Genomic DNA, 13,368 nt, shown 5'->3' on the forward strand with positions numbered 1-13,368 from the left:
GGAGCATTACCGCCACCATCTGGACTGGAGTGTGATCAAGAGGTCAACCTACACTTTCTTAAATCATTTTTAATAACCCAGTTATCTTCAAAAAAATTGTTTTCAAAAAATTAAAACAAATTTCACCAGATCCTTTTTGCAGTATATCATGTAAATTTAATGTCATCTGGTTTTCACCAAGTTGTGAAATCAATCTTTGTCTGGCTTGATGGTATTTAGGACAATACATAATGACATGCTCTATGGTCTCTTGACTATTGCAATATTCACACATTCCATCAACATGCTTTTTCATTATAAATAATGTTCCATTTAATCCTGTATGTCCTAGCCTCATTCTGGACACCACATCTTCTTCATGCTTACTTCTGTATGTATTCCTGCTCTTCCCCACTTTTCCTTGAATTCTATACAGGTGTCTCCCAGACTGTTCATTATCCCACAAAACTGCCATTTTTCATTTGTTTTAGCTTTAATTATACTTTTGACTTCAGCTTTACTGTGTTTAATATCCATCTCTATATCAGGCAGCTCGGCTGCTTTCTTCGCACACTTATCTGCCAATTCATTACCTCCTACACCTATATGAGCTGGTACCCATATAAATGTAGTACTAATACCTGACTTAATCAGATAAGTCAACTGGAACCTCTGACAAAAGCCAAGGAGGAACAACTGTGCCATACTGTTTCACTTCCGTAGCCAGTGACATACTGAATACGAGGGATTTTTAAACCCTGGGTATTGCCTTTCAGGCAGGAGCCTATGCATACTGGTGAGGTCATGGATGTATTGTATTAAGGTCGAGAGTCCTTCATCACGCAACCAGTTGTCCAGAGGGGTTCATTAAGGTGAGAACCCCTAAACTGACACAAATTAGACCATGACACCCCCACCCACTCCGTTTGATAAGATTTCGTCCCAGGGTCCTCCATTGATTGGATTTTTTTCTTTTAGATGTTATATTTCAGAAAGTGTATGAAACCAATGACCAAATAGTCATACATTATGTCATTGTGTTACTTATGGATGAAATTATAGTAAAAATAAGGATTCCCCTTTTTTCTGGGGACCCCTTGGAACCCACACAAGGACCCCTGGGGGGTCCCTGGACCCCACTTTGAGAACAATTGATGTGGATGATTTCTGAGAAAGCTGTACCATTTATTTTTTTTTATTTTTTTTTTACATCATTTAAAAAACACAAGTGTAACAGTCTGTACACACAAAACTGCCCATGTACTGTATCATCGGTCCATGACAAATTTACCAAACACACAATTAGTCTTATGAAAAAAAAAAAAAAAAAGTCCAAAGTTTGGTTGGAGTCTGCCCATTTCTTCTTGTGAATGTTGAATTTTACTGCACACAAAAACACCTTTTTCAATCTCATTACCTTCAAAACATATAAGAATGTCTTTATTCTGAAATTGATTGGTTGGCCCAGTTTTCCTTCTTATAAAATGTTGAACATCAACCCAACATATTATGGTATACATACAGCGATACAAAATAAATGACAAATTGTTTGTTCTTCTGTTCATATAAAGTGCAAGAATATTAAATACTAAGTCTACATCTCCCGAATGTCTCCTGTGTCTCTTTTGCTGGATATATTTTTTGCGAGATTTTAAATTAACCCTCTTTAAAAGAAAGCTGTACCTGACTATGGATGTATTAAGAGAACGGTACCTGACAGGTCAGTTTCAGGTTATAATTTCGCACTGTTTCCGTGTTTCCCAGCTACGTGCCGGCTGCGTTGACTGGCGCACGCTTCTTGAAATACTGACGTCCCTGCCGCGCCATCTTTAGAAAACAGTGAGCCCAACACTGAATGAAACTTGATTTCCGTCGTTTTTGGGAGCTGCTCGCTACATGGAGTGATATCCTTGTTTTTCCAGGTGATGTGATTTCGCATTAACCACGTCTTGGCGATATATTTGTGTAGTTAATATGTCGAAATTGTATAGTTCACATCACGTAGAAGAATCCCTGTACATGTAATCTGACTGAGGCTAGGTTAACTTGCTAATGCTAACACCAGGCCTACCGTTAGGGTGACGGTGTGTCTACGTGAAACCATAAAGATAAAATAAAAAACGAACATTATGTTTAAAATCCCCGCGTCGTCGCAGCGTTAACGCTACCTGTGTCAGTAACGTTTATGTTGTCCATTATATGGCAATTGGCAACGTTATTCATAAACACCTTATTATTAAACGTAAACTCAAAGTGCATTATATTGGAAGACAAAATGTAAAAATATAAGTATGAGAACAAAGCATAAACAAAAAAAATACAGTTTTTAAGCATCAACACAACAAGCCCTGTACAAAAACAAACAAGCAATTGTGACCACACACACACACTGTAATTAAGTTATTTAGAGCTAAATTATCTTTGTGTTTTCTATGTTTCTCCCCTCCAGGTGTTTGATCAGTAAAGGAGATCATGGGGATAAAGGTTCAGCGCACTCGGTGCTTCCTTGACATTGGCATCAGTAATGTGCTCGGTAAGAAGGACACCTCAACTTTCTGGCTACTTACTGATACATTCACTCAGTTGTCAGTTTATTAGGTAATTACAGCTAAATGACAATGCAGTCTAATATGACAGCCCTGTAATAAATGTTACCTCCGTTAATGGTGTACTAATTAGTTTGTCTACTGTTAGACTGTTAGAGAGGTGTTGATTCAACTGTATTGTCATTTTGGAGAATATCATTTGTGCTGCTGTTGAATTATATTGCATACTAAAAATGGTTTCTAATATTTAGTCTACAATCATTGATATAATTAGGGTGGGCAGAAGGATTTCAGTAGGATATCTTGCAAATATGTTGTATTATACTGCATTAGTACTAATGTACTGACCACTGAAGGTCATTTTCTTTTCATCATCATAAACGAAACTAACAATTCTCTTTCCTCACAGTCGGCAGAGTTGTGGTTGAATTGTTTTCAGACATCTGTCCCAAGACTTGTGAAAACTTCAGGTGCCTCTGCACAGGTGAATAATGGATTTCTACACAATAATGTGCCGGGAAATGTTTTACTTCATGGCACAGTTTTTAATATTGATAGCTGACAATGAACTGTGTTTCATTCAGGTGAAAAAGGCATTGGTAAAGGCACTATGAAACCCCTGCACTACAAAGGATGTCTGTTCCATCGAGTTGTAAAAGACTTCATGATTCAAGGAGGAGACTTCAGCGAAGGTGAGTTATGAACGTTTGGAGGATGTGAATGGTGCACTTAGTTTGTGAAGAGAGAGTTAGTGTTAAAAGCATCACAAAGCAGTCGGTTTTTACCTGCTACATACGCATGTATGGCGTCAGCATCTTAAAAGGAAAGCATCAACAAAGCTTAACATCAACCTAACCAAATCTATTTGTATAACCAGCAATTAGCAGACGTTTTATAATCCCATAAATCTCTTTCCTGTAGCAGCCCCTTTCTTATGTTTTTATTTCTTCTCTGACATCGTAGGTAATGGACGAGGAGGCGAATCCATCTATGGAGGCTTTTTTGAAGGTAAAGAGTCCACTCACAGAGCTGCCAGTTGTTATCCAAACTGACGTTGGCTTCAAGATGGCAGTACAATCTTATCCTTTTCCCCCAGATGAAAGCTTTGCTGTTAAACACAACAAGGAGTACCTGTTGTCTATGGCCAATAGGGGCAAAGATACAAATGGCTCACAGTTTTTTATGTAAGCACCTTTCCTTTTATATTATAGATTTGAAGCATTATTAGTTTTATTCTGTCATCCTTTAGTCATACGAATAATTAAATGCCTTTTTGTCTTGAATGGCCTGCTGTAACACTTCAGAACAACAAAACCCTCACCACATCTGGATGGGTGAGTGCTGCTTCATCGCATCTAAAACTCTGAATGATTGCATTGTGTACAATATACACAAATATGTTTCACTTAGATCAACATAGCTAAAGCTCAACCCCACTATTTTTTTTTTTTCAGTGTCCATGTGGTTTTCGGTCATGTGATTTCTGGCCAAGAGGTTGTTCAAACCATGGAGAACCAGAAAACGGATCCTAATAGCAGACCGTATGCTGACGTGAAAGTTTTGAACTGTGGAGAGCTTGTCCCTAAATCTAAAGGTTTGTTTGTGTGAAGCCTTTTCAGTACTTCAAAATAAGTTTCAAACGTCAACTTGTGATTTGTCTACTGTAGATTTGTATATAGCACTGCTTCTAAAACTCTCTTAAATGTTTGCAGCAAAGAAAGATGAAAAAAAGAGAGAGCGAGCCTCTTCCAGTTCCAGCAGTAGCTCCAGCAACTCTGAGAGCTCATCACAGTCCTCCTCTGATTCTGAAGAATCTGAGAAGGAATCTAAGAAGAAGAAAAAGAAGGCGAAAAAGCTAAAAAAGAAAGAGAAGAAGGAAAAGAAAAGGTACCTCATTTGTCACATTTGCACTGTCTGCAGTGTAAACAGTATCTAGTGTCTTTTTATTCTGAGCTGCAATGCTTTCATAGGTCAGAGGCTGAAAGTGCTGAAGAGAAAGAACAAGAAGAGGTGGTTACATCTACTGTACGTCCTGAAGAAATTCCACCCATCCCAGAGAACCGATTTCTCATGAGGAGGAGTCCCCAGGCGGTCCAGAAGCCAAAAGAGGAGGCTGAAAAGGTTCAGCCAAAAAAGGAGGAAAGGCCAAGAGAGAGGTTAGTTTGCTTCACAAACAGCCGATATGACATAATGAATAATGCCATTGTCTGGTAAATTTCATGCCTTTTTTTTCTCTCTTTAGTGCTGGCATAACATATAATTCTCAATCATCATATCACAGAAGACTGGTGATGACACGGTCCGGGAGGAAGATAAAAGGCAGGGGTCCGAGGGTAATGAGAAGAGATTGGAATATGTCAAATAGCTTTTATAAGGCGGTGACACTTAAAATTGAATTTCACCATTCATAAACATTTTAATTGCAGTTTTATAAAATGTCTGTCTTGGCCAGTGTTAGTTTCAGTTTGTTAAGAACAGAAGTAAGTGGTTTGTCCTTTTTCCCCATCCAGCGCTATCGGACTCCGTCACGCTCTCGTTCCAGGTCCAGAGATCGTTTTCGGCGCAGTGAAACCCCTCCACACTGGCGTCAGGAGATGCAACGGCAGAGGATGAGGGCAGTCACCGGAGAGCGCTGGATTAAGGGTGACAAGTAAGATAACCTCACTTTGACTTAATAAAGAGTACGTAAAAGTACAATTCACAAATGTAAAACAAAATTTAAAAAAAGACCATAAAATAAGGCTGCCCATTTAAAATGAATTCTGCCAGTCAAAGGCCTTGGCTTTCTTTAAATACAAACTTGCACATATTGACATCCCTTTAGTGTGCCTAGCAGTGATGAAATGTTTGACATAAAACAAGAAACCTTATCTGGGTGGGTACCTGAAATGTTTCCAGATATTAGTTGTGAATGAAATGCAAAGGCTGTTAGATTTCTATATTTTAAAGCTAATCAGTGTTATTAAACAAGAACATTCATTATGTAAGCAAATAATGAAACTGTTTTCTGAACTTTTGAGTTATGTTTCCAACAGATGATTATATTAGCTCAGAACATTATTTAAGGCTGTCACGTAGCTCCATAGTGGTGCCTGATGTCCGTTGTCATGTTCTGCAGGTGACATTTACTCTGCTCTTTTGAACAGAGGTGACATGAACGATGCCAAGGACGAGGCTGCTAAAGCTCCAAGAAGGGAAAGATGGACCGCTGACACAAAGCGCGAACACACAGTTGAGGGTAAAAAAGACAAGAAAACTCGGTCACATAGATCCAAAAGCAAAGAAGAGGACAATGATGAGAAGAATGAGAATCCTAGCAAACACAAGGCAAAGAAACGGGATAAATCCCAAAGCCGCAGTAAAAGCAGAGAAAAGAGTAGGAGGTCTAAAAGCAGAGAGAAGGGTCACAAGCACAAAAGTGATGACAGAAGAGGTCGCTCAAAGAGCAAAGACCAAAATGTGAATAAGAAGGAAAAGGAGTCAGAGTCTGATCACAATAAAGATAGAACTAAGGGTCATGAGTCGGATAAAAAGCATAAAGAGGATACCAAAGGAAGAAATGGTGAGAGAACTAGAACAAAGTCACAAAGTAAGGAAAGGCCAACAACAAAAGATGGGCACAGATCAAGCAGCAGGAACAGGGATAAGAGCGGACGTGCAGTGTCAAAAGATAAAGGAGAAAAGGACAGAGAGAGGGGCAGAGAACGTATTAGGAGTCAGGACAGACGACACAACAGTGAAAGGGAGAATAAGAAGCGAGGGACATCCAGGGATAAGGAACAGCGAACAAGAAGTCCAGAAAGAAATAAGCCGAGAGACTCCCACAGAGGCAGGCGCTCCAGAAGCAAGAGCAATAAGAGAGATCACAGCAAAGATCGGTCCTCTCATAGAAAGGACAAAGACAGAGAATCTGGCAACCAAAGGAGAAGACGTAGCAGCAGTTCTGAGAGCGATAGAGACGAGAGAAGGAAGAGTCAAAAGAGTCCAGATGGCAAACGGAGAAAAGCAAATAGTAGCTCCAGATCCAAAGACAGAAGAAGCCCGGCCAAACCAAGACCAGATAGTACAAAGGGCAGAGACCGAAACGACAGCAAGAGGAATAAATCGAGCTCAAGCTCTGACAGCGACTGAGCCTGTGATGAATTCCTAAAGGAATAGATTGGGAGTTTTAAAGCCTGTCCCTATTTTTTTTTTTTACCCACTATATATATATATATATATATATATAGTGTGCAGCATCAGCTTTCCACCTGGAGTGGGACTTATTCAAAATCCTCATTCAGTGCATACAAACCCATTCCACAGTTTAGCCAAAGCTAACATGGTTATACAGAAGTCCGTCAAAGCTAATTTCCAAACTGTGAATACCACTCAAACCTGCAATGGCAGACTGTAGCATCATGTAAGCTTTGGCTGAACTATGGACTTCATTTTGGCACTGAATGGAAGTTGTGGATTCTTTCCCCCCCCCCCCAGTTTAGAGGATATGTGACTGAAAAAGAAACCTGTCTACAGTGTGTACAGCATTAGCAGTAAGTACCAGGTCTTCTTTTCATTGTACATGACCAGAGGAGGTCCGTTTTTGAATTCTTGGATTCTTTAGTAAATTATATTTTGACTTTACAATAATTGCCATTTCAATTTTTACTGCAACCGAAATCTCCACCCCCCTCCTGAAATGTATTATTTAACACGGTTGGTTTTGGGGAAAAGGACCGTCTCTTAGCTTGGCAAATGTCTGATATTTACTGGTCATGTATTTTTACTACAACAATCAATCTGGAAGAAAACGCTCTTCATTTCGTGCATGCTTAGCCCTGTCCTTGTTTGATGGAATTTGTACATTCATAACTTTTTTTTTTCTTTCTTCTTACATCCATGACCTTGTACTGTAATCCTATTTGTTTACCCGTTTTGAGATAGCTCTGGTTTGTTTTTTGAATGAAAAAAAAATTCAATGTCATGCTGTAAGTACAACATAAAATCAATTTGTATAAATTGTGTCTTGTGCAAGTTGGTTTTAAGAAGAGCTCGACTGCCGTGTAGAATGAATTAAAGGCTCAACTTTGATTTTAATCAATTGTTTTAATATTCTGTAAATGCCTTCACAAATGCTATCTATCTATTGGAGGCCCAAACATTATTAGCATCCAAAATGAACAAAAATCAACAGTGATAACATTATTACAGCAAATTCCCACTGTACTGTCAACATGTCATCCAGTGTTAGGTTCAATTAACTTCAGTGGTGATTAATTGCTTGGTTCAGTGTTTAACTAGAGTCCATATTTTTAGACTCTTCTTTGCTTGGGTAAGTTGATACACGATATTCACAGAACATTTTATTTATTTCAAACCACAAATATGTCTGGAATTAATCTCACTGTAGCTGTCAAGCTTTCATGTTTCATTAGAGAATGTATGGAACATTACAGAAGTTTGTAATAAACTGTAGAGCATTCTGACTAAAACATTCAGACAACGTTGTCTAAAGCACGTATTACTCTCCATCATGTACCTGAAGAACACTTTGTAGAACATCCATGCAAAGGGTTTTGATTGTGTCCAAAATTGTTCCCTGTTTACCAAATGGTGTACTATAAGTGAATATTGTGCACTATATCTTGCTCTCAAAAATCTCAACTGGACAAAGAAAGTAGTCTCCATGACATGGAGGCCACCTTTTGTAAATAGTATATTTTGGGCAATTTCATGCCTTTATTAGTGAGATGAGAGGAAATGGAGAGAGATGGGAAGGACTCCCTGGCTTAACGCAAACCAGAAATGTTATGGTTCATATACGTTGCCTTTAACTCTAAATTTAAAAACTGCGGCATTACCCCTGCAAGGGATGACACAATATAATGACTATTCACAAGTGTCCAATGTCCCAAATTACTATTCACTACACAGCACACTATTGAGTGTCTATTATAAACGGAATAACGAATGAGTAAGCGAGGGAGTGATTTCAGACAGCCTCTGTCAAAACATCTAACATAAACATAAAAAACATTTAGTGTTAGTGTGTTCAACACTCTTGAAACCAGAATTGCCAGCTGGGAGTGACCTATGACCATGTAAACCCAAGTCTCCTCTTTGTATCTTGAATATCTACGGCCTCATTAAGCTTTTTAATGTTCTGGGTGGCACCAGAGACATATTTGGGCATTTGAGCACCAGTACAGTCCTGAACAAGGTATCTAGGCTTGACTCCATTAGAAATGGGAACAAGCCCTCCTCCAACCCCTTCCCCTGCGGCTTTGCAAAGTGGAAACACATTTCGCCGAGCCTCCGCCGCTGCGCTGATGATGTGCTGTGAATACTGTTGAAACAGGTTTTCCTCTTCAGCAATGAGCTCTGCGGTCTTTGCTTCAAACTCATGTTCCTCTCTTCTCAGCTGCTGATGCCGGGCACTTTTTTGAGCCTACATTTGGAAGGATGAAAGACGAATGTCAAACTACCACCAAACCAAAATTGTTTCATTTTTGCAATGATGTGTGACGGGTTTTAACATTACCATTTGTGTGGCATGGAATTCTTGTAGTTTTCTTCCATCTTCTTTGATCCTCTGAGCCTTCAGTTGTTGTTTCTCAGAAAATATTCCGTCAGCCTGTTTCTTGGCCTGAAGTCTGTCTCGGGTGTTCTGTTTGTCCGTTTTGTCCCTCTGCTCCTTTTCTAGTCTCTGATGAGACAGTTTGTGTTACAGGTTGTGAGAACATTTTGTTAGCTGCAGCTGGAGTCTCAGGTGAAACCAGATTTCACTGCAGCTATGCCACAAAAAAATATTCGACAAACTTTTTTTTTTTTAACCCACAGGTCACAACCCCACATAAATGACTAGGTACTAGGTAGACGTTTAATATTAATGGTTTAACAAAAGCTTTATGCTCCAGTGACTTTGTATTTTGCAGGTGCAGCATCTGAACGTGTGTTACCAGGAATTCTCTGTGTGCAGCGATGGACTCCAACATTGCAGCCTTCTTTTCCTCCTCCTCCCTCTGCTGCTGTGCCTGTTTTGCATCCCGCTCAGCGACAGCCTTTGCAGTCCTCTGCTCCTCGCTGTCAGTTTGCTCCTGCTGTGTGACGGTCAGCTTGTCCATGATCCTCTCTCTGCGCATCTGGGCCTCTCTGAAGAATGAAACAATGCACAAGTATGATCGATATACACTAGGGATCCGTCGTTACTGTACGTTTGAGATGACTGGGTGTACACGAAGCTAGGACAAGGTTGATACTCATTGTTTCGCCGAGTCTTACCTGAACAACTCCTTTTCTTTGTCTTTCCGTAACTTCATCATTTTTTGTTTTGCAGAGAGAAAAAGTTTCCTTTGCTCCTCTTCAGCATTCTGTTTTTGTGTATCTGCCGCTCTTATGAGGTCTCTATTGGTGATATGTTCCTGAACACAGAGTATACAGTAGTAAACATATGTTTTATAAAATAAGGATATAAATACTAGATAACCTGCGCTGCTAAGGCCCTACCAGGTGAGCATGCATAAGGTCTCTCTTCAGCTTTGCTTCTCTTTCTTCCTCCATTCTTTGCTCCCATTGGTAGAGCTCTTGAAGGCGTTGAGTTTCCTCTCCGTCCTTTTTGTTCTCTATCTTCTGTCGCTCTCTCAGTAGCTCATTTTCCTTGACCCTAAAGAAAAGGAACCATATTCTCAGCTAAATGGTTTTCACTCAAGCCTTCTTCTCAGATTCTTATTTGAAATCAGTCACAACCAGGAACAGCTCTAAAATAAGACGTTTAAATGCTAGTTCTCATGCAATTTTACCATACGATAAACAAAATACAACAGAAATGCATATCTTTGAAATATTTAAATTCTCTGAAGGCCCCCGACAACTGGTGCATCTGCAGCATGTTCAAATCTGCTTGTTGAGTCTGATGTGAGTCTTACTGGTTTTTTAGCTGCTCTGCCACAGCCTGTCTCTCAAGCTTTTTCTGAAGTGCTTTCTCCTGCTCCTGTCTCAAGGCTTCATCCTCTCTGCTCTTTACCATATTCAGGAATTCTTTGTCGACATCTGTAGAGGCACTCTTGATTCTTTGCCTCAGTTCGATCTGTGCTTCCCTCTCCTTCAGCACCTCTGTGAGCAAGAGTGCACGCTGTGGAAGTCATAGCAATCATTCAGTATCCCAAAAACATCAAGATATATAGCCAGACATGTACAGGTGACACAATACTTCTCAAGAGATACTAACATGTAATCCTTTGACACGGTCAGTTTGATAATACAGCTGAGTCTTGGCTTTTTCAATGGCCTCTCTCCGCTGTTGCTCCTGATATTTGGCCTCTTCCTTATCAGTCAATTTCCTTTTCTCCTCCTCAATCTCCTCCCGAAGCTTCTTTGCCTCTAGCTTTTTTTGCCTTTGACCCTTTGATAGATGTAAACATATTACTGCAGTATATTGTGCTTTTATTGTGCAACCTTACAAGCACATAAAATCTGTACAGGCAACTTACTACGATGGTATTGGACCACAGTTTCACCACTTCTTTTGATTGCAAGTGAAGGATCTCTCTCTGTTTTGCTGCCTCTCTCATTCTCTCCTTGTCTTTATTAACCCGGTTTATTTCATCTTGAATCCTCAGCCATTCAGCCTTGGTTAAGACAGTGACTTGCCGGAGGTCTGGTGGCTGGATCATCCTGCTGGCTTCCTCAACTGAAGACACTATTAAAAAAAGGAGGAAAGAAGACACACTACATCTAGAACACAGTATATTTAAGGGGACTAAAAAAATTATACACCATCACTTTGTGTAATTTAGGTAGTTGAAGTCCAGATTAATTATTTAAAAATGTAGCTACATATTACAGTAAATGCTTTTGTCTAGAATGTTAAACAATGTTTTTTTCTATGTTGAAAATTTACATTTTGTAATTGCACATGGAATTGAAGAACATATATCATTCTGAATGATTTGCGATCAAGCGAGGAATTGCCTTTTGACATTTATAAACATTTTAGCTGTGTCTTTTGGTGGCTAACGTTCGTCAAGAGATCATTCATGGGGTGAGGTTGCACTGGAGTGTTTCTGTTTCTGACCATGCATATGAGAAATATAAATATACGCAAAAATAATACTGTGCAGTATTATAAATATAATATATTTAATAATATAATATAATATTAAATAGCTGAGGAAGTTGTTTTCTTTTGAAAGTTTTTTTGTGGGATAGATGCAAAATAATTAAAGAACTCGTGTGTTTTCGGAGCCATGTCTTAAATTGTTCTGTCTTTAGTTTAACGTTAACGTCACAATATTAAAAGGCGGCTGTCACCATCAAAGACTTCTGTCTATTAGCGTTAGCCATGACAGTTAGCTAGCTTAGCTAACGTTAACCTCAGTAAAGGTTTTTCTTTTTTTTAACTCTCACCTCTTTTACTGGAGCCTCTCCTTCGGCCGTACTGAACCACCGATGCCATTATTTTTTAAATAGGCCTACTACTGCCATATAAAACAGTTGATAACTAAAACCTTTACTGTAGATAGCGTTTACTCTTACCAGGTTACATAGCTACAGCTTTCAGTGTCCGCATTTGTTGCATTGTATCTAGGCAACGGCTGAACCAATCTGAAGCACTTCCGCTAATGGACGACAGGTGGCGCTGTGCTTTATTTATTTATTTTATTACTTTATTATGGAATTCACAGCAGACATTTCGACTTGTCATAGCAGGAAAAGCACAGCTGAAATTGATAACCTTAACAATTGCTCAATTCCATCAAGTGTCCCAGTAAGCTATTTCAGTGAGTCAGCATGAACAATACCAGGGCCTCTCCTAAGTGGAAAGCAGCCATCATTAATGGTTTAGAATACACCTGTGCTTTTCCTACTATGACATGTCAACATGTCTGCCGTGAAAAAGGTCTATAAAAGACAATATCCTGTGTACAACACATATAGGACATACAAAGACACACAAACTACAACACTGACATTACAAGGCTGAGAGGTACAGGCAAAGAGGACAACAAGGTTTTTTATTCAAAAGTCTAAATCAAACAACCAACATCATTCCAAGATGCTTCAAAATCAGTCCGGCAAAGTCCCAAAGGTTGTGTATAATAGCATAGTCCTCATTAGAGTTCTTTGATTTTTTTATGGCGTCCACATATTTATTGAGTTCATTAAAAAGGGAAAGAAAGAAAGAAAGGTTTGGAACCATTGAATTTGCGATTGTGGTATTTAGCAAGTAAAAATAAAATATGTATTATAAAATATTTTCCTTAATCTTCCATCTTAAAATCAAACACACCAAAGAAAAAATTCTGCAATGAAACTGTTTGAATGAACGTGCAGCTTAATGTCTACAGGTTGCGCTGCGTCCCCAAAGTTAGTCCTGTTTTGATGTAACACCACACAGATCAATTTTATATAAATCTGGCCTAAACTTTTGGCAACTTTGCGCTTTATTCAATTAATGCAACATTTCTTTCAGAAAAATGTATTTCTTTCTTTATTTCTTTCTTTGGTTTACTGTGGAACAAAACAAGACATTAATGTTATGTCAAACAAAAATCTTACTAGGGATTCAGGAGTCAGAGCAGGTCACAATATTATTGGAACCTGTAAGACATAATTGGATTTTAAGCAGGTGATTCCTATCATTTGTAATTGAACTCATTTGTAATTCAACTACCGGTAGTTTAAATAGAGAACAGCTGATCCATATTCTGCTGTTTTGTGTCAGTGTGTCTATCACGCTGGAAGTCAGACAAGATGGTATCAGAGCATGGACAATCCCAAAACTACACGTCCATTTCTACAGACCTGTTCCTGTGTCCACTGTACGTCAAAGGCCTTTTTCAAAGGAGACATTTTGAAATGTCAC

The 13,368-nt window shown here is 39.0% G+C and overlaps 2 protein-coding genes across 3 annotated transcripts; one reads left to right on the top strand and one right to left on the bottom strand.

Moving 5' to 3' along the window:
- Positions 1 to 1,785: 1,785 nt before the first annotated feature.
- ppig (peptidylprolyl isomerase G (cyclophilin G)) lies at positions 1,786 to 7,601 on the top strand. Of its 2 annotated transcripts, XM_078261842.1 has the most exons (13): positions 1,786 to 1,901; positions 2,429 to 2,512; positions 2,935 to 3,009; positions 3,110 to 3,217; positions 3,489 to 3,533; positions 3,622 to 3,709; positions 3,830 to 3,859; positions 3,980 to 4,119; positions 4,238 to 4,412; positions 4,496 to 4,681; positions 4,768 to 4,858; positions 5,036 to 5,175; positions 5,672 to 7,601. In XM_078261842.1, exons 2-13 carry the CDS (start codon positions 2,452 to 2,454, stop codon positions 6,654 to 6,656), a joined length of 2,124 nt encoding a protein of 707 aa, XP_078117968.1. In that variant the 5' UTR covers positions 1,786 to 1,901; positions 2,429 to 2,451; the 3' UTR covers positions 6,657 to 7,601. The 2 variants fall into 2 exon arrangements, with proteins under 2 accessions (XP_078117968.1, XP_078117969.1); XM_078261843.1 differs by lacking the exon at positions 1,786 to 1,901 and having other exon boundaries at positions 2,486 to 2,577.
- Positions 7,602 to 8,145: 544 nt separating this feature from the next.
- cfap210 (cilia and flagella associated protein 210) lies at positions 8,146 to 11,958 on the bottom strand. Its single transcript, XM_078261848.1, has 9 exons — positions 11,910 to 11,958; positions 10,994 to 11,202; positions 10,732 to 10,905; positions 10,430 to 10,635; positions 10,011 to 10,167; positions 9,786 to 9,925; positions 9,464 to 9,656; positions 9,046 to 9,210; positions 8,146 to 8,952 (listed from the first exon to the last, which is right to left on the bottom strand). The coding sequence occupies exons 1-9, from the start codon at positions 11,956 to 11,958 to the stop codon at positions 8,596 to 8,598; spliced, it is 1,650 nt and encodes a 549-aa protein (XP_078117974.1). The 3' UTR covers positions 8,146 to 8,595.
- Positions 11,959 to 13,368: the final 1,410 nt, after the last annotated feature.

This window comes from Sander vitreus, chromosome 11, assembly GCF_031162955.1.
Source record: "Sander vitreus isolate 19-12246 chromosome 11, sanVit1, whole genome shotgun sequence".
NCBI lineage: Eukaryota > Metazoa > Chordata > Actinopteri > Perciformes > Percidae > Sander > Sander vitreus.

Coding starts and splice junctions, on each gene's coding strand:
- ppig (XM_078261842.1), top strand. CDS start 2,452: ATGGGGATAAAGGTTCAGCGCACTCGGTGCTTCCTTGACATTGGCATC. Junction 2,513..2,934: donor TGGCATCAGTAATGTGCTCG/GTAAGAAGGACA, acceptor CTTTCCTCACAG/TCGGCAGAGTTGTGGTTGAA. Junction 3,710..3,829: donor AATGGCTCACAGTTTTTTAT/GTAAGCACCTTT, acceptor GTAACACTTCAG/AACAACAAAACCCTCACCAC.
- cfap210 (XM_078261848.1), bottom strand. CDS start 11,958: ATGGCATCGGTGGTTCAGTACGGCCGAAGGAGAGGCTCCAGTAAAAGA. Junction 11,203..11,909: donor GAGAGGCTCCAGTAAAAGAG/GTGAGAGTTAAA, acceptor TTTTTTTAATAG/TGTCTTCAGTTGAGGAAGCC. Junction 10,906..10,993: donor TGTGGTCCAATACCATCGTA/GTAAGTTGCCTG, acceptor CATCTATCAAAG/GGTCAAAGGCAAAAAAAGCT.